The 21,105-nt window shown below is 37.7% G+C and overlaps 2 protein-coding genes across 3 annotated transcripts in view; one reads left to right on the top strand and one right to left on the bottom strand.

Annotated features, from left to right (window-relative positions):
- LOC144638510 (tubulin polyglutamylase TTLL7-like) overlaps nt 1-16,693 on the bottom strand; it is a 30,183-nt gene extending 13,490 nt beyond the window's left edge. The window contains exons 1-4 of the mRNA XM_078497705.1: nt 16,176-16,693; nt 14,134-14,191; nt 2,039-2,102; nt 1,047-1,114 (exon numbers count right to left, since the gene is read on the bottom strand). Coding sequence (XP_078353831.1) covers nt 1,047-1,114; nt 2,039-2,102; nt 14,134-14,191; nt 16,176-16,515 — 530 coding nt within the window. The 5' untranslated portion in view covers nt 16,516-16,693. The remainder of the gene's footprint in view (nt 1-1,046; nt 1,115-2,038; nt 2,103-14,133; nt 14,192-16,175) is intronic.
- A 335-nt stretch (nt 16,694-17,028) lies between these two features.
- The window catches only part of LOC144638509 (uncharacterized), a 24,331-nt gene continuing 20,254 nt past the window's right edge, over nt 17,029-21,105 (top strand). The window contains exons 1-2 of one of the 2 annotated variants that reach the window (XM_078497703.1): nt 17,029-17,203; nt 18,391-18,463. The gene's annotated coding sequence lies outside the window, so the exon portion shown is untranslated. The remainder of the gene's footprint in view (nt 17,204-18,390; nt 18,464-21,105) is intronic. The other variant, XM_078497704.1, reaches the window with a different exon arrangement.

The following is a 21,105-nucleotide window of genomic DNA, read 5'->3' as shown; positions in this document are numbered from 1 at the left end:
GGAAATTTAGTATTTTCCATGAACCAAACGCTTCAAAATCGAATAGTTCACACTAAATGTACTTTATAAAGACAAAAAAAGAGAAAATATTTCCATTTGTTACTGATTTGTAGCTTCTAAACATCGCGTGACTTCAAGCTCGACCGAGTGGAGGTCTGGGTCTGGTCACCGACAAAACGAAAAATAATAATAATAATAATAATAATAATAATAATAATAATAATAATAATAATAATAAACCCCGTGCAGAGCAAGAACTGCGCAGCGCAGTTAATTAATGATTAAATAACAGTAGATCATATTTGTAACCATGTACATCTGAAGTTGGATTTTGAAAAATATGCCCGCAGACTTTTCTTTTTTCCCATGCTGGTCAAAACTTGAGGGGGCTACGCGTCAAGACTTATGCCCAGATGTGGCCTAGGGACAGGGCTATTACCTGGTGGCTGGCTGGTGGCTAGTTTTGAAAAGCAAGGGGGGAAGGGTGGGGTTATATTTGGTACATCGAGTGTTTGACTTAAAGCTTTTTTGCATGTTCTAGTGTTGAACCCTGGCTGTGGGATATGAGAGCCTTTGGACAGAGGACCACCCCCTGAGGGAGCAGAGGTCCGGCTGTGCTCGTCAAGTTGCAATCCGCCGGCCAGTGGGGTGCCCTGGGGAAGTATGCCCAGCCGACCAGGTTGGAGCTCTTTGCAGGTATCTTTATGCAAATCCAGTCAGACATAATGAAGAGTTATTTATTACCCATCACGTGGTAGTCAAGCACACATGCAATTACTGGCTGATGGCATGAGCTATACATGTAATGTCTTCTCTCAGTCCCGTCACCTGCCATACTCAGATAAATGTACAACTGTAGAAAGCCTTAATTATACAGGACGGTATGTGTACAAAATGAATTGCCACTGATACTGGAGCAAGAAGTGCTATTTTCCTATGACCCTTTCCCATTACCAAAAACCATTTAGTATATTCAGACTGTTTGTTAATGGTAATAATTGGTATTATCCATTGATCACTACGTTGCATATACGGTAGGTACTCACTTTGCCATATTTCGAGCTAGATTGTCCTTTCTACAAATCTCTCCCATACTTGGAAAGTGATTGATTTTCTTCATAAGTGGAAAGAAAAAATAATAATACAATTAGATTGGTTTTATTGCAAAAATCATTCAATCATGAATAAATTAAGAAACTCTAATTTATACAGTAAACTAAATTACATAAATTTCTATAGACATGCCTTTTTCGACAGGCCAGCTGTTTTGAAACAATTACATGACAGATGCGCACATTATGATATTTATGTTTGCTGTGTCTGTATATTTGAAGTATCTACAAAAGGTACATGTTTGCAATTATTTACATGTACATTGTTTTTCATTTTACAAATTTTAAATTTAATATTACTTAATTATGAATATCTTAATCCAGTCGAGGGAACAAGTGCCAGTTGATGGCGACATTACTTCTTCGAGAATTGACTGAGCCTGTAGGTTTTGTCCCGCAAGTTGCTAAGCAACATGACATATTTTATAAGCTCGCGCTAGTTTTTGATTCAATAAAACAATTTGGAAATTCTTTGTGTGCTTAAACGAAGATTTGCCAGAACTGGATTTTTTTTCCCGACTGTAATTGGTATGTGTGCATATTGTGTTTACAAGTCATGTACATTTTGTTGTCTCTCAGTGGACCGAGCATCAAAAATGTCTGAGGTGTATATAATTTAAGACTATAATCTTGATGTTGTGAAAACTGTTAAGTTGTTGAACAGATTATTTAGTTATTGTACCACTGCTACAGTGGTCTCAGGGTATTGTTTATTGTCTTTGGAATCCTTTATCTGCAACACCAAGAAACTGAACATCGTATTTATCAAAATATAGAGCATATATACATACTGTAAGAAAGCTAGGGATATTATTATATTTTATCTTTCATATGCACATGTATATCTATGAAACACAATGATTATACTTTCGCTAGATAAAAATAATCCGTGTTAAACCTTCAATTTATTTTATTTTCATTAATACCTGAAAGGATTTTAATTCAATGATCCTTTCCACTGGAACCGCTGAGTCACTCCAAATAAGGAAACTGAAAAGATGTGAAAACATCATTCATTGTAAAAAAAGTACTGCTCTAAAAATAAACAGCATCCAGTATACACCATAAAATTATGTATAAAAATAATATTACCCTTCAAATCCTACAATCTTCTTGTGCATTTATTGTAATATGTTGTACAAAATTAGTGAAATTATTTTATTGAATATCCAGTCATGTCCATCTACATGTACTGGTAATAATTTTCCTTTTTGTTCTTACTCACACATAATATAGATTGGATTGGGCCAATTAAAGTGGCCAGTATGGTACCCATTAGCAGTTATTAAAATACTCTTGGATGGTACTATGCATGGCCAGCATATTTAAAATTTCCTAGACAAAAGATTGGAGGGGATGGTCTGTTCATCTCCTTCCCTGCAACGGACCCCCCCCCCCCTGCACCTACAGCAAATATTTAGATAAGATAAGATAAGATAAGATAAGATAAGCTAAGATAAGATAAGATAAGATAAGATAACTTTATTTATACACGGTTTTTCCATCAGTCAATTAAGTGCCACTGTCAGAGAAAGTGTTCCAGACCTTGAAAGTCGGGGTCAACCGATTTTCCTGAAACTTACTGCAGAAGTTGGCCTTGATGAGATATTCTAAAAGCCATTTGGGTTTGGTTTTCTGACTTTTACTTTCAAAGTTCCAGGGGTGGTCCCATATTTAGCCTTCAAATCCCGAAAAATCCTGTTTTTGAAGGAGTAAGTTTGCACTTGTATAAAATCAAACACACAAAACCTTTTGACTAAATACTTGTAGGCTGTGATTCTACTATAAATGCTCTTTCTTTTCATATATGCTGATTTGGCATAGAGGGTTCTGACAGTGTAAGGCATAAAACAAAATTTGGCCAACTTTTGATGAGAAAACCACTACCCAAAATTGCCAAAATTTAGATGTTCATATTTTTTAACTGCCTAACTAGAAAAAAAGGACACTTATATCAGGAGTTATCCCAATGCATGTAGAACAAAATTCAGTTGAGAAAAATTTGGGCCGTGTAGTGTTTTAGTTCTTTAATGACCCATTTTGAAGCACACCCTGACCTAATTTGCATATTGTCAAAACCAATAGTTTAACATTCATACCTATTTTATTTATTGTTAAACACTTTAATTTGCCTTGGCGAGGCTTAAAGTTCTTAGAAAAGCTGTTGTTAGCAGTAATAAGACGAGTAAACATAAATTTTGACTGTTAAAATTAGCAAAAATTAAAAAACACAACACTAGTAAAAATCAGTTTGTTCCCCTCCAAAGCTTGTTCCCTAAAATATAATGTGCATACAATACAGGAGTCCGTATAACGTCTACGTAGTAGTTTACTATACTAATAAATACACTTCTTTGAAACATATCCATGCTGAACTTGCTAAAACTTAACTTACCAAAGCGTTTTAAACGTTCTTATAGGAAAGGTAAATTTCCATATCGTTGAAAATCGTGTGAGTACAAACAAGTCATCCTACGGCCAAATCGTATTTCGCAATGATTGCTTCATTCTGCATTTGATAACAGAAGTCCTTAATAGTCCCTTACAATCAAGAAACGTTTCTGAAGCCGCTCAGTTCCTCTCCATTATGCCATAGTTTTGCTATTTTGGTTGCACGCTGTTCATCCGCCATTTTGGATATGGTCGCGAGAGAACTGGGGCGAGAGTCGCCTGGCTGAAAACGTGTGGACCCAACGTTTTTCAAACGAAACTTCCATAGAACTCATTATAGTCCTGCCATATGGTGAAAAAATTGTGCACTTCGGGGTAAAAGCACCAAATTTGGCATGGTGATAGTATTTAAGTTGCTGAACAATATTAGCTATGGACCCCAGCCAGGGGGGTGATTTTGTACTAAGGGGGGTGGGGTGGTTACAATTTTCAAAGAAAGTACTGTAATTCAAGAAAAAGGTGTACAGTTAAGCTGAATTTGTAAGATGTGATAGAACTTGCTTACTGTTCAAGTTCCTGAACAATATTAGGTGTTGTCCCCAGCTAGGGGGGGAGATTTTTTGTACTTAGGGGGATGGGGTGGTTACAATTTTCAAAGAAAGTACTGTAATTCAAAAAAAAAAAGTTGTATATTTGAGCCAAATTTGTTAGATGTGATAGAACTTGCTTACTGTTCAAGTTACTGAACAATATTACGTATTGTCCCCAGCAAGGGGGGAGGTTTTTTGTACTTAGGGGGGTGGAGTAGTTGCGATATTCAAACAAATTGCTGTAATTTACCGAAAAGGTGAAGAGTTGAGCTGAATTTGCCATACTAACAGTGCACGATGTCCTGAAATATGTCATCTGACTCCAACCAGACGTTCTTCACAAAAGGGGTGTATAACCAGCACGCAGGGGAGGGGGTGGGGGAGTACATACCATGGTATTTTTTGACTTTGTAAAGTAAGCAAACTTAATCCTCTCCCTCGCATTCCCCACCGCATGTACGAAGCGCAGTCCAAGACATGCCAGTCTTGAACAATGTTCTTTGCAACCTAACTCAGGTTTGCACCCTCATTTCACCAGCTCCCTGGCAAACTGTTGATGCTTCAGGTGATGTGGTCCACTGAGGCTTCCATGCATCTGACTCAGATTGTGCCCATCCCCATTCACTAAGAGAAGGTAGTCAGGATTAGATACAGCGCACTGTCCTCAACAATGACTAGCTTGGTAGGCCACTATCTTGTTGTGTTTGTACTAATGCATCAGCAGTAGGGGAGATGTTCTCAAGGGTTCTTCCCTTAATTCTGTGCAAAAAATTTTCTGGCATCATTGACTCCTTGGCACGGGCTTGCTGGTCATACAACAGAACCACCAATCCTTTCAGCACAGGCATAGCATTTAGAACATCCTGCACACTAGGCATTTTGCTAAGGACCATGAAAGCTATAGTGGCTTCTCCAAAGGACATCCATGTGGCCCATACTGTGCTCTTCCCTTGTCCTTAGAATGCTGATGTCTAATCACAGCCTGTAAAGGTGTACAACACTTGAGATTTCTCATCTTCAAGAGGCCTGACGATGTCAAGTATTGCTTACCAACTCCAAATGCAATTCATATCTCCAGTGCAAGCACTACTGCAACACCAGTGTCTACTGTACAAAGAATTATCTTGTCAATACCTTGCTGTGCACGCACATATAAAATCAGCTCTGTTTTGTTGGACTCTTCCTTCAGAGATTCTCCCCAGCTATCAGGAAGCCTTACATCTGCTTCTACTCTGCGATGGACACCTCTTCCACGCTTGTCACGAGTTTGGTATGCATCTTTCCCAGATGATATCAATCTGCTGCACACTCGGTAGCTGGTTACTGATTTGCGGCAAGTTAACTTGATATGCATAGCCAGAGAATGTTTTACATGTTCCAGACGGCTTTAATATGTTGACAGGGGCAGTACCATCGATAAGCATCACATCTACTACTGGGGTTATAGATTGGTTTGGTGTCAGTTTTTCCATACACTTCATCAAGTCGGACTCTACGCTTACTTGCAGGTCGCGGGTCGCCAGAGTAGAAACAGATGTAAGGGTAATTCCTGCTAAGTGGGGAGAATTTCTGAAGGAAGAGTCCAACAAAACAGAGCATATCTAGCTTAGGAGATGATCACGTTGCCATATGAAGCAAACAAAATGTATTCTATCTACAAGCGACACTCTCGTATTGTCATCTTCAGTTGATGTTACGCCTGAAATATCACCTTGCATGCACAAGGAGGCTGCTACAAGGCTAATTTTAATTGCATCTGATTGTGCACAGCAAGTTAACTCTTCGTACAGAAGACATATTAATGTTACAATGCTCGCTATTGCCAACTTAAATCTAAATCAATTAAGAGTATAGTGAGATGTGATTGCATTTGGAGTTGGTAAGCAATACTTGATATCGTCAGGCCTCTTGAAGATGAGAAATCACAAGTGTTGCACATCTTCCACGCCTTTACAGGCTGTGATCAGCATTCTAAGGAAGAGGAAAGAGCACAGTATGGGCCACATGGATGTCCTATGGAGAAGCCACTATAGCTTTCATGGTCCTCAACAAAATGCCTAGTATGCGTTTGCTGGAAAGATTTGTGGTGCTGTTGTATGACCAGACAAGTCCGTGCCAAGGAGACAATGATGCACAGAAGGTAGGACCCTTGAGAACAACCCTCTACCGCTGATGCATTAGTACAAAACAACAAGATAGTGGCCTACCAAGCTGGTCATTGTTGAGTACAGTGCATTGTATCTAATCCTGAACTACCTTCTCTTAGTGAATGGGGATGGGCACAATCTGAGTCAGATGCACGGTAGCCTGGGTGGACCACATCACCTGAAGCATCAACAGCATGTCAGGGAGCTGGTGAAATGAGGGTGCAATGCTGGGGTTACAGAGAACGTTGTAAATATTAGAAATCTGTCATGTCTTGGACTGTGCTTTGTAAATGTGGTGGGACATACGAGGGAGAGGATTAAGTTTGCTTACTTTACAAAGTCAAAAAATACCATGGTACGTACTACCCCACCCCCTCCCCTGCGTGCTGGTTATACACCCCGTTTGTGAAGAACGTCTGGTTGGAGTTAGATGACATATCTCAGGACATTGTGCACTGTTAGTATGGCAAATTCAGCTCAACTCTTCACCTTTTCGGTAAATTACAGCAATTTGTTTCAATATTGCAACTACCCCACCCCCTTAGTACAACTCCCCCCTTGCTGGGGACAATAGGTAATATTGTTCAGCAACTTGAACAGTAAGCAAGTTCTATCACATCTAACAAATTCGGCTCAAATTTACAACTTTTTTCTTGAATTACAGTACTTTCTTTGAAAATTGTAACCACCCCACCCCCCTAAGTACAAACAATCTCCCCCCCACCCTTGCTGGGGACAATACCTAATATTGTTCAGGAACCTGAATAGTAAGTAAGTACTACTACATATAACAAATTCGGCTCAACTGTACACCTTTTTTCTTGAATTACAGTAATTTCTTTGAAAATTGTAACCACCCCACCCCCCTTAGTACAAAATCACCCCCCTGGCTGGGGTCCATAGCTAATATTGTTCAGCAACTTAAATACTATCACCATGCCAAATTTGGTGCTTTTACCCCGAAGTGCACAATTCCAGTATTTTTTAGCACCATATGGCTGGACTATTAAGATACCTTTAAAATGTACTGAGAAAATTATTTTTGTTTTCAAATTAGCCTCTTTTGACGCTATGTTATAAACTTGTTGACATAATATTGACTTTTTCATTTTGGTCGCATTTTATTAGACCTAGCCCTCGAGACCTAGCCTGGGAGGAACAATTGATAATGTGACACCAACCAAATGGCTTATTAAAAGTATTCTTATAATGAAATGAAACAAGTATCAACACGTGTTTTATCTCTGGTGTCGAGTAAGGGGCATTAAAATATTCTCTTTACGACAGATTACACTTCAAAAATCACTTCATTAAAAAAAATATCTGTGTTTTTTCTCAGGTTTTGATAACTTGCAGAATTACTCTGTTGCCATTTTTTATGTGAGAAAAATATTATTTTTAGACAAACTTTAATTTGGAAGTAATTGAAAAATGGCTAAAAAACCCGTGGCTGATTGCTTGATCAAGAGGAGTGTACGTAAAAGGCAGTGTCTGCCTTAAACATGCATGAACTTTACTCTGTCCTCCACAGAGGCCTCTTCTTTAATTTTTAAGCGATGACGTGAACTGATGACGTCATCGCTTTAATGCAGGCACCCGATCGACCGGATCCGTTTAGCGCAATTGAACAGAAATCAAGTTTAACCAGGTTTAACTTAATAACAAGAAATCGCCGCGTAGAACACAAAAGCAAAATACTCCCGTGCAGTTAGAATGGAACACTACAATGTATAAACGAAAGAGACTAAATTTTATATGATGTGATTTATTGGATTTAGTAGACAGGATTTTTTTAATTCTTAGAAGATACAGGGCCGCTGTGAGCAAGAGACCGTTTGACCTTTCTCGCAGCTTAAAAGCTAGCTCCCGCGTATCGTATGTCGTTTATCGCAAGTCACGCTATAATATAACGTAATCTTTGTTGAGTCAACATAGGGAAATCTAAAAATATATACATAAAATAAAATGTTACTGTTGTACAATTGAGCAACTGTGATCTACGGAGAAAATGTATTTTTAACTTTGCATCCTTGAGCTGTGAATTCATAACTATTGTATTTATTTGAATTCCATCAGATCCTAACTATGCTATTTATACAATCACTAACATTGCTTCTTAGGTTCAAAAAAAGGTAAGCTGCAGTTGGATAACAGTCTTAATCACGAACAAGGCGTCAGCTACTTTCATTTACGTTAAGTTTTTGACAAATTTCCTCAGAAAATTATGTAAGACCCCTTGTGAAACGTCATCGCTTCTGCATGTATTACATGCCGTTTATTTGTAAGGGCTGGGAAATGGGGAGAGGTGAAAAGTTAGCGCGAGCCTGAGGAGTGAAAAACAAAAGCGCTCGGGGACACTGGGAAAGAAGGAAGGAAAAATCGAGTCGTTCCACGAGCTCCCCCTATTTTTTTTATTTTTCATGTTTTTCACCTTTCCCCTTCCACTGAAAGTGTCTCATTTTGATTCGAATGTTGATTATAATATAACGATGAACTAACAATAGTAGTGCCTTCTGTCCTCAAATCCTAATATAAACGCTAACCATATCCGCATAATGTAATGTAACTTATATTAGAGTAACCGATGTGCTTTTTAAGCAAACGGCAATGGCTTTCACGACTCGAGGGCTCGCACATTGTCAAGATTCGATGGTAGGCTCTTACCGATAGTGCTCGTAAAAAAAGCATTAAATGATTAAAGCAGTGCTCGTTTATTGCCAAAAAAGTGCTAAAATAATGCTATTTTTTTAAAAAGTGCTCGTGGTTTACATAAAAATGCTCTCTCTTTTCCGATTTTTTTAAACATAGAATATTACATTTTTCAGATTTTCAGTAACATTTTTCACTTTTTTGGCTTGGCTGGCTGTCTTCCATTGTTCCTCGATGAAAACGTGGATGAGACATCTTGTTTCGAGTGTGATGGACTGGGTTTTTAGAAGGAAAACGCTGACCTATCAAATCTATTCCTCAGGCCTCCTCGGCTCCTGTGACTAAAATGAGGGCAAAATGCATCTGGGTTCTGGGAGGCTTTGGACGCCATAAAAAAAAGTCAGATTGGGCTTTTTAACACAAAATTATACAAATAATCAGTCGAAAATCCAAAATAATGCTAGCAGTGATTTTTGGGATAAAATGTAGAAAAAAATGCTCGCGAAGTCAAATAATGCCAAAAAAAGTGCTAGCACTATCGGTAAGAGCCTATTCGATGGCGTTTGCCTATAAGGGCCTGTTTACATGGAGGGAGGGTGCCCCGGCTAATCGAGTTACCCGGCTAGAAAGGATGAAACATAGCCCGCCTTAACATGCAGAATTCACAGCCCTTCTACCCGAGTTGAGACAGCGTCAGTAAAGCGTGTCACAGCGTGAGAAAACCATGTAGCTCCAAATGATTGAAGAAAAATATGATTTTTTACTAAATAATCAAGGCTAGCCGTCTTTAAACCTATTTTATTTTGATTTGCAAGCTCTTAGAACTTTACTACGTCCAATTATGGGGGAATTCAATCGAAATTCAACAGTCTTTGGCCGCCAAATTGAAATTAAATTTGTTGTTTCGTGAGTAAGGATAATCATTCCTACGAAAATTTCGAATTAATTAGCTGTTGCTCAAAGAAAAATTTTCCAGCCTACAGATAAAACTAATTTGATCTAATTTTGGTCAAATAGCACTGTTTGGGTCCAGAATTTATAAATTTTATGCCAACACGCGCGAAGACTTATCCCGGCAAGCTGGGATAGCCCGGGCATAACCGTTTACATGACAAAAATCTATCTTGCCTAGAAGGGTGTCCCGGGCAAGTAGACCGAGTGCCCCGGCAAGGCGGGTTTCCCGTCTTGCATGTAAACGCTTCGATGCGTGTTTTAAAGAAACGTATGGAAAGTTGGCTCGCTCAGGGTAGCTCGGTTGGCCGGGTAACTCGGTTAGCCGGGGCACCCGCCTTCCATGTAAACAGGCCCTAAGTTTTACCCGCTGAACCCACGCAACACGCCGGGAGGATTTAAACGCAGAAATTAATGGAAAATTAAAAACGTAACTGAACGCTTTATATTCCAGCTACATCATTCAAATTTGTTTGGTTAAATATTTTGCCTAGAAGCTAGGCTCCTTCGGATAGTCCATCAGATTCCCATAAGACACTGTAATTTGTGACGGCGTTGCATATCCTTCCAGATGGCGGTCAAAACCGTGACCGGCCTGAAGATCTATTATTCTCGTGTTGTGCTAAAATAATTAATACCGTGAGTCAACTCTCGTTATAGCAACACGCTTGGGACGTCGTCGTTTAGTGTCCATATTAGCGAGAGTCCGTAATAGCGGGATGTGAGGGAAAAAACGTTAAGTAATATAGACTGTTTTTTTAAGAAACTGTAACGTGCTCATCAACAGTTCTTGCAGAGAAACTACGCAGTAGCCGTTGGGTACGGAGCATGACAATGGTTGAAGGTTAATTCCGTTTAAGGTAAGCACTCGTCTGGAAGAAAAGGTTGCAGTAGTTTCCTAAATCTAACCTGAATTGTCGTTTTTCTGTCGTAATTCACCAGTCAGGTCACTTTGACTGCTAAGCTGAAGGAAATGGTGAGCGCACCATTGACATGCATATATACGAATGTGGTTATTCTTGCCAACTGCAACTAGGACTGGTTTTCGGTCTTGTGCATCATTGTAGAGTTGTGACAACAATTTTTATCTACAACATATACAATACACATGCTGTTACTTGTTTCTAATCATTATATGAGCATGATTGTCATTTCAATATAATAAAAATTCAAATCAGTACTGCTTTTTGCGAATTTCCAGAGTTAAAACTGTCCCTAAAATCAGACGTTTAGCTTTTTTTACTAGTTCTTCTCGCCGATCGTTAATTTATTTAGCTGTCGAAAAAAAAACAGTAGAAATTTTAATTTTTAACGATATGACAGGCGGAAGTTCCAGGAATACGATTCAACATAAATCTTAAAACAAAAACAAAAACCTCTTGAGCCACTGTTGGCCACCTAGTTGATTTTGGGGCCCGTGTCATATGCTTAACAGTCAAGTTCCACCCAGGTCTAATAAAATGTGACCAAAATGAAAGAGTGTCACGATCAGTTCTGTCTTTAAAGTCGAGAAAAGGACTTTTGTTGGAAAAAAACCTCTGAACCGGAAAACTTCATAATGTAAAACGCGTAGGTTGAGTCCACACGTTTTTAGTCAGGCGACTCTCGACCCAGTTCTCTTGCGACCACATTCAAAATGGCGGATGGACAGTGTGCAGCCGAAACAGCAATGGCAAAGAACTGAGCGGCTTCAGAAATGTTATTTGATTGTAATATTTGATTGTAAGGGACTATAAAGGAACTCTGTCAACAAATGCAGAATGTAACGATCATCAGGAAGTACGATTACGCCGTAGGATGTTTGTACCCGCACGATTTTCAAAAATATGGAAACTTACTTTACTTGAAGAGCGTTTAATACGCTTTGGTAAGTTAAGTTTTTGCAAGTTAAGCATGGGTATGTTTAAAAGAAGTGTATTAGTATAGTAAACTATCACGTAGACCTTATACGGACTCCATTTATTGTATGCACATATTTTAAGGAACATGCTTTTGAGAAGAACAAACTGATTTCATCAGTGTTGATTTTCTAATTTTTGCTAATTTTAACTGTCAAAATTTATGTTTACTCGTCTTATTACTGCTAACAACAGCTTTCCTAAGAACTTTAAGCCTCGCCAAGGCAAATTAAAGTGTTTAAAAATAAATAAAATAAGTATGGATGTTAAACTTTTGGTTTTGACAATATGCAAATTAGGTCAGGGTGTGCTTCAAAATGGGTCATTAAAGAACTAAAACACTACACGGCCCAAATTTTTCTCAACTGAATTTTGTTCTACATGCATTGGGATAACTCCTGATATAAGTGTCCTTTTTTTCTAGTTAGGCAGTTAAAAAATATGAACATCTAAATTTTGGCAATTTTGGGTAGTGGTTTTCTCATCAAAAGTTGGCCAAATTTCGTATTATGCCTCACACTGTCAGAACCCTCTATGCCAAATCAGCATATATGAAATGAAAGAGCATTTATAGTAGAATCACAGCCTACAAGTATTTAGTCAAAAGGTTTTGTGTGTTTGATTTTATACAAGTGCAAACTTACTCCTTCAAAAGCAGGATTTTTCATGATTTGAAGGCTCAATATGGGACCACCCCTGGAACTTTGAAAGTAAAAGTCAGAAAACCAAACCCAAATGGCTTTTAGAATATCTCATCAAGGCCAACTTCTGCAGTAAGTTTCAGGAAAATCGGTTGACCCCGACTTTCAAGGTCTGGAACACTTTCTCTGACAGTGGCACTTAAGTTACTGGACTATCTACCTATCTAACTAACTACAAAAATTTAATAACAACAAATTCAAATAACAAAAAAAGAAAAGTCTGCTTTTCGTGGAGGCCGTGTCTAAAATTTACTTAAAAATTTAGATATTACTTTAAACTGTGCCGACTTAATTTAGATTTGAAATCGGCCAGTGAAGATGCTTGTCTTAGGTCTATAGGTAAGTTGGGGCGGGAACTCGGCCCTGAGAATATAGACTGGAAATTAATTCTTATAGGAAAAGTTAGTCAAGAAAACAAATTGAGGGAATTTAATTATAAACTCATGCATAGAACACTTGTAACCAAAAAGGAGCTGCACATGTACGGAATAGAAAATAACAACATATGCTTTTACTGTGATGAATCGGACTCGATTTTGCACACCTTTCTTGAATGCAGCTATTCTTTATCTTTTATGAACAAAGTTGTGGAATGGTTTAACCAGACTTATAATTGTATGCTGTCTCCAACACACACAGAGAAAACATTTGGCATAGAGCCAGTTGGCTGTAACGACAACAACAATCTGGAATTGAATTATTGTCTTTTATTTGCCAAGTATTACTTGTACTATCAAAAGACATTCGCTAAGCCATGTATTTTCAACGAGTTCATCAAAAAACTTAAGTGGAAGCTTGAAATTGAAAAGTCTGTTAAAAGGTAGTATTGTAAACTATAACTCTTACTGCTTTAATGTATAAAACAAAACAATCTTGTTGTTTTCTCCTCAAGTAATGTGTTTTACCTAACGAATTTAATATGATGAAACGCTGTAATCTCTCTTAGTGAGATCTGGGCCTATTGTATTTTAGTTAAGTATTAAAATTTAAGATTAGAAAAAAAAAAAGAAAAAAAAATTCATAACAGTAGTGTCGTTAACACTACGATTGTAAATGTATATAGGTTTTTTTTTTCTTTCCGTTAAGTATTATGTTAAATTAAGTTAGCTTAAGTTAGTTAGTTAGTTTTAGGCATTCTGTTGTGTTGTAAATGGACTTTTGCTGTCAAAATATAAAGTTGTGTTGACTATTCAAAAAAAAAAAAAAAATTAAAGTGGCCAGTAATGGTACCCATTAGCAGTTATTAAAATACTCTTGGATGGTACTATGCATGGCCAGCATAATTATTTAAAATTTCCTAGACAAAAGATTGGAGGGGATGGTCTGTTCATCTCCTTCCCTACAATGGAACCCCCCCCCCCCTGCACATACAGCAAATATTTAGATAAGATAAGATAAGATAAGATAACTTTATTTATACACGGTTTTTCCATCAGTCAATTAAGTTACTGGACTATCTACCTAATTTGTCTAACTAACTACAAAAAATTAATAACAACAAATTCAAATAACAAAAAAAAAAGAAAAGTCTGCTTTTCGTGGAGGCCGTGTCTAAAATTTACTTAAAAATTTAGATATTACTTTAAACTGTGCCGACTTAATTTAGATTTGAAATCGGCCAGTGAAGATGCTTGTCTTAGGTCTATAGGTAAGTTGTTTCACAACTGAGCTCCGCTGAATGTATGCTTACATACCTGTTGAAGTCATCATCTCTTGTGATGCACATTCCACCCTGAAGACAAACTTTACGAACTGCAGAGGAAAATTCCATAAATATGTACTAATCATATATGTTATAACAAATTGTTATAGTTTTAACATTATTTTGTATAGTAAGTTGTGAAGTAATTTAGTTATCTGAACTTATTGGATAGAAAAAGTGCTAGTATTGATTTTGTTTCTCATCATTGAAATAATGGTTTTTTTTATAAAAGAAAATTTTAAATTCCTTAATTAATTCCATGAGTATTCTAACAACTAAATTAAGCCAATCAAAATTTGCAGACATCTGGCTCCGTCTACACCTGAATAATTATTTTTCTCAGCCAATAAAATATTGAAAAGTTGTTAAACTTTTTTTTTGGACACAATTTCTTTTCCTGATCTGATTCATGTTTTCATCAGTTGTTAATTATTTGATCAATATAATGTTAATGTAATCTCTTAACCTGCGATCAGCTGTTCTTTTTTCTTTTTCGAAAGGGAGAGGGAAAAAAGAACGCCTGATACATTTATTTAACCGGCTGCCATCCGCCCCTAAATTTAGATAAACTAAGGTGTTGTCGAACTGTCAAACCACTCTTTGTAGTTGGCGGCAAATTCGAGACTCGGATTTCCACGAGGTGTGAAAAACGTCTGCAGAATAATTGTACATCTACAGCCTGTATTAAAACTTCGCCGTGCTAAAATAAAAAGCAGCAGGGTGAGATGGCGCTCGCGAACATATATTTTTCAGCTGAAGATGCCGTCCCTAATTTATTTCAGCTCACAAAAAGAAAACGAGGAATTCACCGACAAGAGCTGTTTCACGACAGATAGGATCGTGTCGCTTTTGTAAACATTCCAACACCTCTGGAATATTATTGTTTGGTAAATTAAACTTTTCCCGAAACCCATTGGAAGAACTGCCAAAACATCTTCACGAAACCAAATTACGCATTGTCGAACACTCTATCTCAGTTCTGCCTTACATGTAAGAGAATTACACTTAAAATCTGTCAGGGCTTCATGATCAGTAACATGGAAGAGAACTCGTCCTCACAGTAAACACGCTTCGTCTATATAAAGACATTGCCACCAGCTTCTGACCGGAAGTCTCATTGCAATACGACAGCCAATCAGTCTACACCGCTTCACTGAGTATTGTTTCTCGACCAATCAGAAGAAAAACCAGAATTCAGATTTTTTACATACGATCCGACAAGTAAATGTATCATGCCCTCCTTCCCCGGAGTGACAATTAGGGAGGAAGGGCATGATCTCAGGTTAGTCATCTCTGTGTGCAGGTAATCTCTACTTTTTAGCGTCCGTTAATTATTATTAATTAGTCAACAATTTGGCGCTTCATAAAATTTAGATAGCGATCTTGCATTTTAGACTCATTTTACAATGAAAATGAAACAGCATAACCTACCGTTGTTAAAGCGTGTGACTACAAGTACAATGAATGTCGCTGCAGTATAAATGTTATTAAATTCATGCAAGTTTCGGTAAAATACAAATGTAATTGCCAGCGGACAATAACGCAATCCGCGCAAAAAAATAATCGACAGCGTCCAAACTGGACTGTATCTGTTTATTCGATTTTTTTAAAAAAACTCGAAGCAATGGCTAAGAGATCTAGCGAGTACAAGACATTTTCGAGACAAAGAAATAATTAATTAAGCTCCTTTGAAAATGACAACGATGTCTGCAGTTTGTAACCCGCAATTACAATGAAAACAATGGCGAAGATTATTTTGCTTCAAGAAATCATCAAATCCCTCTGTAGTACAATTAACGAAAACGCCAGGCGAACACGAAAGTATAAATCTACAAACTACGTATCTAGGACCACAAGAGAAACATTTTATATGATCTTAGTCAATAAATTAAATATGTAAGGTAACTTTTGTAACCTTGGCAATCACGTCGAGAACGACCCGATAACGAATTATCATGTACACATAATTTATTTTCACTGACAGAAGTTTTTAAAGTGGTTGGTAGCTAAATATGTAAAGCAACGTCTACTCACCAATATCATATTTTGTTGCAGATAAATTAGCTGTAACACGGCGCTTCCTCGCAGGCTTCTTTTTGTTCGAATTGTTCACCGCGCGCTTGCGAACATGGTCTGCCTGAGCTCCAGCAGGGCTTCGAACTTGTTCCACATCTTCGTCGTCGAAATCCTCAGCTATAAATGCCTCATACTCGATTTCTTTTCCTTGATTATCACAACTATCATTTACAGTGCTTGAATCAAGCGTATTTAAGTGGTCTTTGGCCATGGTAGTCGAGATTTCCGCGAGATCATGGTTGCAAACGTCCGTAGTTACCGAGCGCAATGGCGTGCGAGACGACCGTGGAATCTCCATGGCAAAACTGTCTTTGCTCCTGACCACAGAAATAATCTCGAAATTTGTCCTTTTTACTCATTATTAACACATTTTAGTGCTAAAAGTACCAATTTGTCGTCTCCATGGAAATGATTTTGGTAAAACTTGATCTGAAAAGAACGTCTTGTAACGATGATATTACTGTAGTCTGTATTTGCAATTCTGAATAATGAGGGTGTAGCGTGACGTTTTCACCATAGCAACATAAGGTGTAACGGTGTGTAACGAACACGGAAGTCAGGAAAAACTTCTTTGCTGTTGTAAAGATAGATCCGTGAAAGCATTACCCTAATTTTAACAATTAACAATTTCTTGAACTACGGGAATAAAGTTGTGATTTTAATGTGTTTTATTTCAATGTTCCCTTTCAGTTGATCGATCCCGGGTCGGGGGTTTACCACCTCCATATAAGGAAGTAGGGGAGCCCCCCAACTCAGACAGGACGTCTGATATTGAATTACGCATTCGCCTTCCTTCGCCGCACCTTCGAAAGCTCGTTTGAGACTTTTTCGTAATTATGCTCTAAGCTAAAACTGCCCTGCAATCATGGGATAGATCAAGATATTAACTGAGGTTATCAATATGTAGTCTGCATTTTTCAACCCGCTGGCGGCTCCCCATGTCTTCCTCGAAGATCGTCGTTGCTTACAAATCAAAGACTGCGAAGGTATGTCTGATATTTTATAGGTCTGAATATGTGCGTGCTGATCTTATGTTGTGCTTAGAATATATAAATTGATAACTAAGTTTCGTAATAGTTCCGATCAAAGAGATAAGTCTTTTTCTCTTAAACTGGGATGGCATTTACAAGAAACATGCGTTTGGAACACAGTGTGTAAATTGGGAAGGAAATCTTTCGCTTTCGATATTCAAAAGATTATTGATCAAAGTATGCGAATTCGTTTTTGAGTCTGATTCACTCCTGTTGAGTGCAGACTGTGAATTAACGAAGACTAATAATAAAATGGAGAATTTGGACTTTAGATCGATCAGAGGTAAAACAGACTTATGATATTACTAGTAGTATAGTGTGGAAAACCAGAGAAGGCATGTTAAGCCAATCCCGCAGCTTTGCGCTTGGATTAAAACTAATTTGATCTTTAAATATCTGCTCGTGACGTCACCTGTCAGTTTCAGAGGATAAACAATCTGAGGTCATGGCATAATAATTCATATCAACAGTCAGAGAATTAGCCATATATCAACTGTTTTTCTTTTGCACAGCAAAGTAATTACTGTAGCAATATAATGCACCTATATCAATGGTTTGCCCCAGGATGGGGGGGGGGGGCAAACCCAGGGGAATTTGACATTTTTTGGAAGCCAGAGTCAAATTCCCCACCCCTGGGTACCTAGTGAATGTCAAATTTCACATATCTCCTCTTAAATTTCTAACCCAGCAGACCATTTTAGATGTCAAAATCCCTACCCTGGGAGAACTTCACAATTTCAAATTCACGTGGGTTGCCCCCCCCCTTCCCCCCATCCTGGGGCAAACCATTGATAGGTTCATAATATTGGATGAGGCTCAGAGTGTGGTATGAAGAATTATGGAGAATGCTGTTTGGCTTCCGCAGACAACGTCCTCGAGCTCTGCACAATTTTATCATATCATATGAAAGCCGAATTCAATTATTGTTTTGTTTTTCTCGCCACTTTGAAAATTCATAGAAAATTCCGGTTTTGACCAAAATCAATTTTTTTTTCGCCATTTCACTCACAATTATACAGAGATTTGCAAAAAAATTGGGGTTTGTAGGCACTTAAATGATTTCTACCACATGCTAATGTGTGGAAGACAACTACAGTAAGTATTGAATTTTGACAAAACTCTTTTTTACAATTTTTTTTCAGTTTCCTTTTTCTTTCTGAAAGCTGGTCATGGCTGTTTTTTAAAGATGATGAAGAGTGTCTGTTTCGACAACTGGTAAGTTTATAAAATTGTTTGTCTTGCATATTTTTTGTACCCTTATAATTTTGAAGACAGCAGTTAAATGCATTGATATGGAAATGTTGTCTCAACTAAGGATGGGCCGAATTAAATACCAAATATTTGATATAGTGATATCTGCACAATTTTAGAAAATTTATATGAATACTCAGACATGAGAAATATCATGCTTACGATATGTTTTCAATAATAATAATATAATAACAACTTTATTTAATGAGGGTTACACATTACAGTTAAAAACTGAAAAACCTGTGGCCCTCCCCTAGAATAAAAGTTAATACTACTACAAATATATTATCAATAAAAAATGAAAACAGATAAAATAGATAAAAACTAGATAAAAATACAAACAATAATTTGGGTGTGACAGTATAAAAATTTAAAAATTATGACATGGGAAAGCTATCTAAGTCGGCATAACCTTCCTTAATAAAATTACTATAATTATGTTTAAAGGCCTTAATGCTAGTGCTAGTTCTAATATATATAGGCAAAGAGTTCCAACATTAAGTGGCTGAAACAAGAAAAGTTCTTCCACCTTCCGTTTCACGGTTATACCGAGGACAGCGTAAAGTAATATCACCATAGCGCGAGGTTCTGGTGGACATGTCATTGACACTTACAAGTCTGTTCCTTAAATACTCTGGGCATTGTCCATTTAGGCATTTGTAAATTAAGCATACCTTATTACATGAAATTTTGGCGTCACGTTAATTTAGCGATTTTGAAAAATCCGTATTTAGCGACACTTTAATTTAGCGATTTTTCGTAAATTTTGCAACATAAGTCACTTAATTTTAGCGATTTCACAAGCTGAAACTTTTTTGCGAATTAAGGTAAGGTATTCAAAACTTTTGCGATGACAATAGAACATGTAAAAAAATTTATTAATCGTTTGTCTCATGATGTGCGTAGTCACTTGGTGATTCATATCACAAATGACTACACTGTTGTTACTATCTACTTTACCATGATGAACAAACACATTTTTTTAACGAAATAGAAAATTTATTTGATAAAATCATAAGCGTCAATGGCTTCATTAAAAAAAAATCACACAACGTTATAACAAAACAACTAAAACTGTAACTATAATGCAAGGCTGCTGCCTAAGGAAATTTTTAAGGAGCCCTTCGGGCTCCTAACTTCAAAATTTAGGAGCCCAAGCCATTATGTTAGGAGCCCAGCTTAAGTTGCCGAAGACAAATCTGGGGGGGGGGGGGGGTGGTGGGGGTAACTTAGGCAAATATGTGGTCGACTATGTGGCCTAGGAGAGGGGCCCAGGGAATGAACCTTTCCCCAACATTATTGCTATAATATACCCGAATGTCCCCTAGGGGTACTCCCTATAGTGGACTACCGTATTTTTTCGATTAAGCGCCCTGGGCTCTTATTAAATTTTTGGATCTTGAGGGTGGGCACTTATTCGAGGCTGGGCGCTTAATAAATTTTCACCATTTTTTGCGAGTAGTACGTTTATTTTGCAAGAAAACAATGTATTATAATTAAACGTGAAGGTGTACTTAAGCTGAATTTTAAATGTTCATTAAAAAAGTTTTAGTAAAAAAATAAAAAATTTCGGTCATTGGGATAGTCTCTTTGTAGTACTTAGTCAATTAATTACTTAATCTCAACTTCAACAATAATCAAAATTCCTTTTATGCCCTCATTTTAGGAGGGTGGGGGTGGGCGCTTATTCGAGGCAGGGCGCTTATTGACTTTTCCTACCTATAGGGTGGGCGCTTATTCGAGGTTGGGCGCTTAATTGAATAAATACGGTATATGGGGAGGCTCCATCCAACAGGGATACCTTTTTCAGGCTCCAGGTATATAAAAGGGTGGGGATTTCACCCGGGGGGGGGGGGGGCACTCCCATACATGAGCTATATAGGTACATGTGCTGCTGTGAAGGGTATGGTTTTCAAGCAGTTTAGTCTGGGATAGGGTATAGACATTTCAGAGAGTTTTGGTCTAGAAAAAGGTAGCATTTGCCGGGAAACCGATCGACGGTATGACAAATATAGTCCAGAAACTCGGAAGAGAAAGAGGCTTTCCTAAACGTAAATAAAATCATCGTGGCATCGTTGTTCACAGATGGTTTTCAATTAAAACACTGATAATGATACAGTTCTAACAAAATGCAAGTCTGGGATAGGGTAGGGATTTTCAGTGTCTAGTCTAGTATAGGGTTGCAAAAATCAGCTGAACATGGTCTGGTATAGGGTAAGGGCTTCAAATTCCCAGCGGCACACCCCCACCCAAAAATATACCGGGTACCCCCCCCCCAGGGGATTTCATGAGTTGGACTATACAAAAGGGGAGGGAAAACTGGTTTAAAAGTATTAAAAGAAAAATAACCCTTCATAATGCTTGAACAGACTCACCAAATGATCAAGTCATTTAATAAGTCTTTTAAAGTGTTATTATTCAAGTGAAAAATAAGTAAAAAGATGCAGTACTATTCCTTTTGTTGGTATGTGAAAGGGGTGTCATCTTCATGAGGGGGGCATATGGTTTCTAAAAGGGTAAGGGTCGCTTTCACATACCAAAAATGGCAACCTCGTTCATGAGATCCTGGGAATGAGGTTGCAGAAAGGGTATATAAAAAGGGTAAG

Source organism: Oculina patagonica, chromosome 14 (genome assembly GCF_052425735.1).
Source record: "Oculina patagonica isolate OP01 chromosome 14, crgOcupat, whole genome shotgun sequence".
NCBI classification, from domain to species: Eukaryota; Metazoa; Cnidaria; class Anthozoa; order Scleractinia; family Oculinidae; genus Oculina; species Oculina patagonica.
Note: the sequence above shows the minus strand (reverse complement) of the source record. Positions and strands in the feature narration are given on the sequence as shown.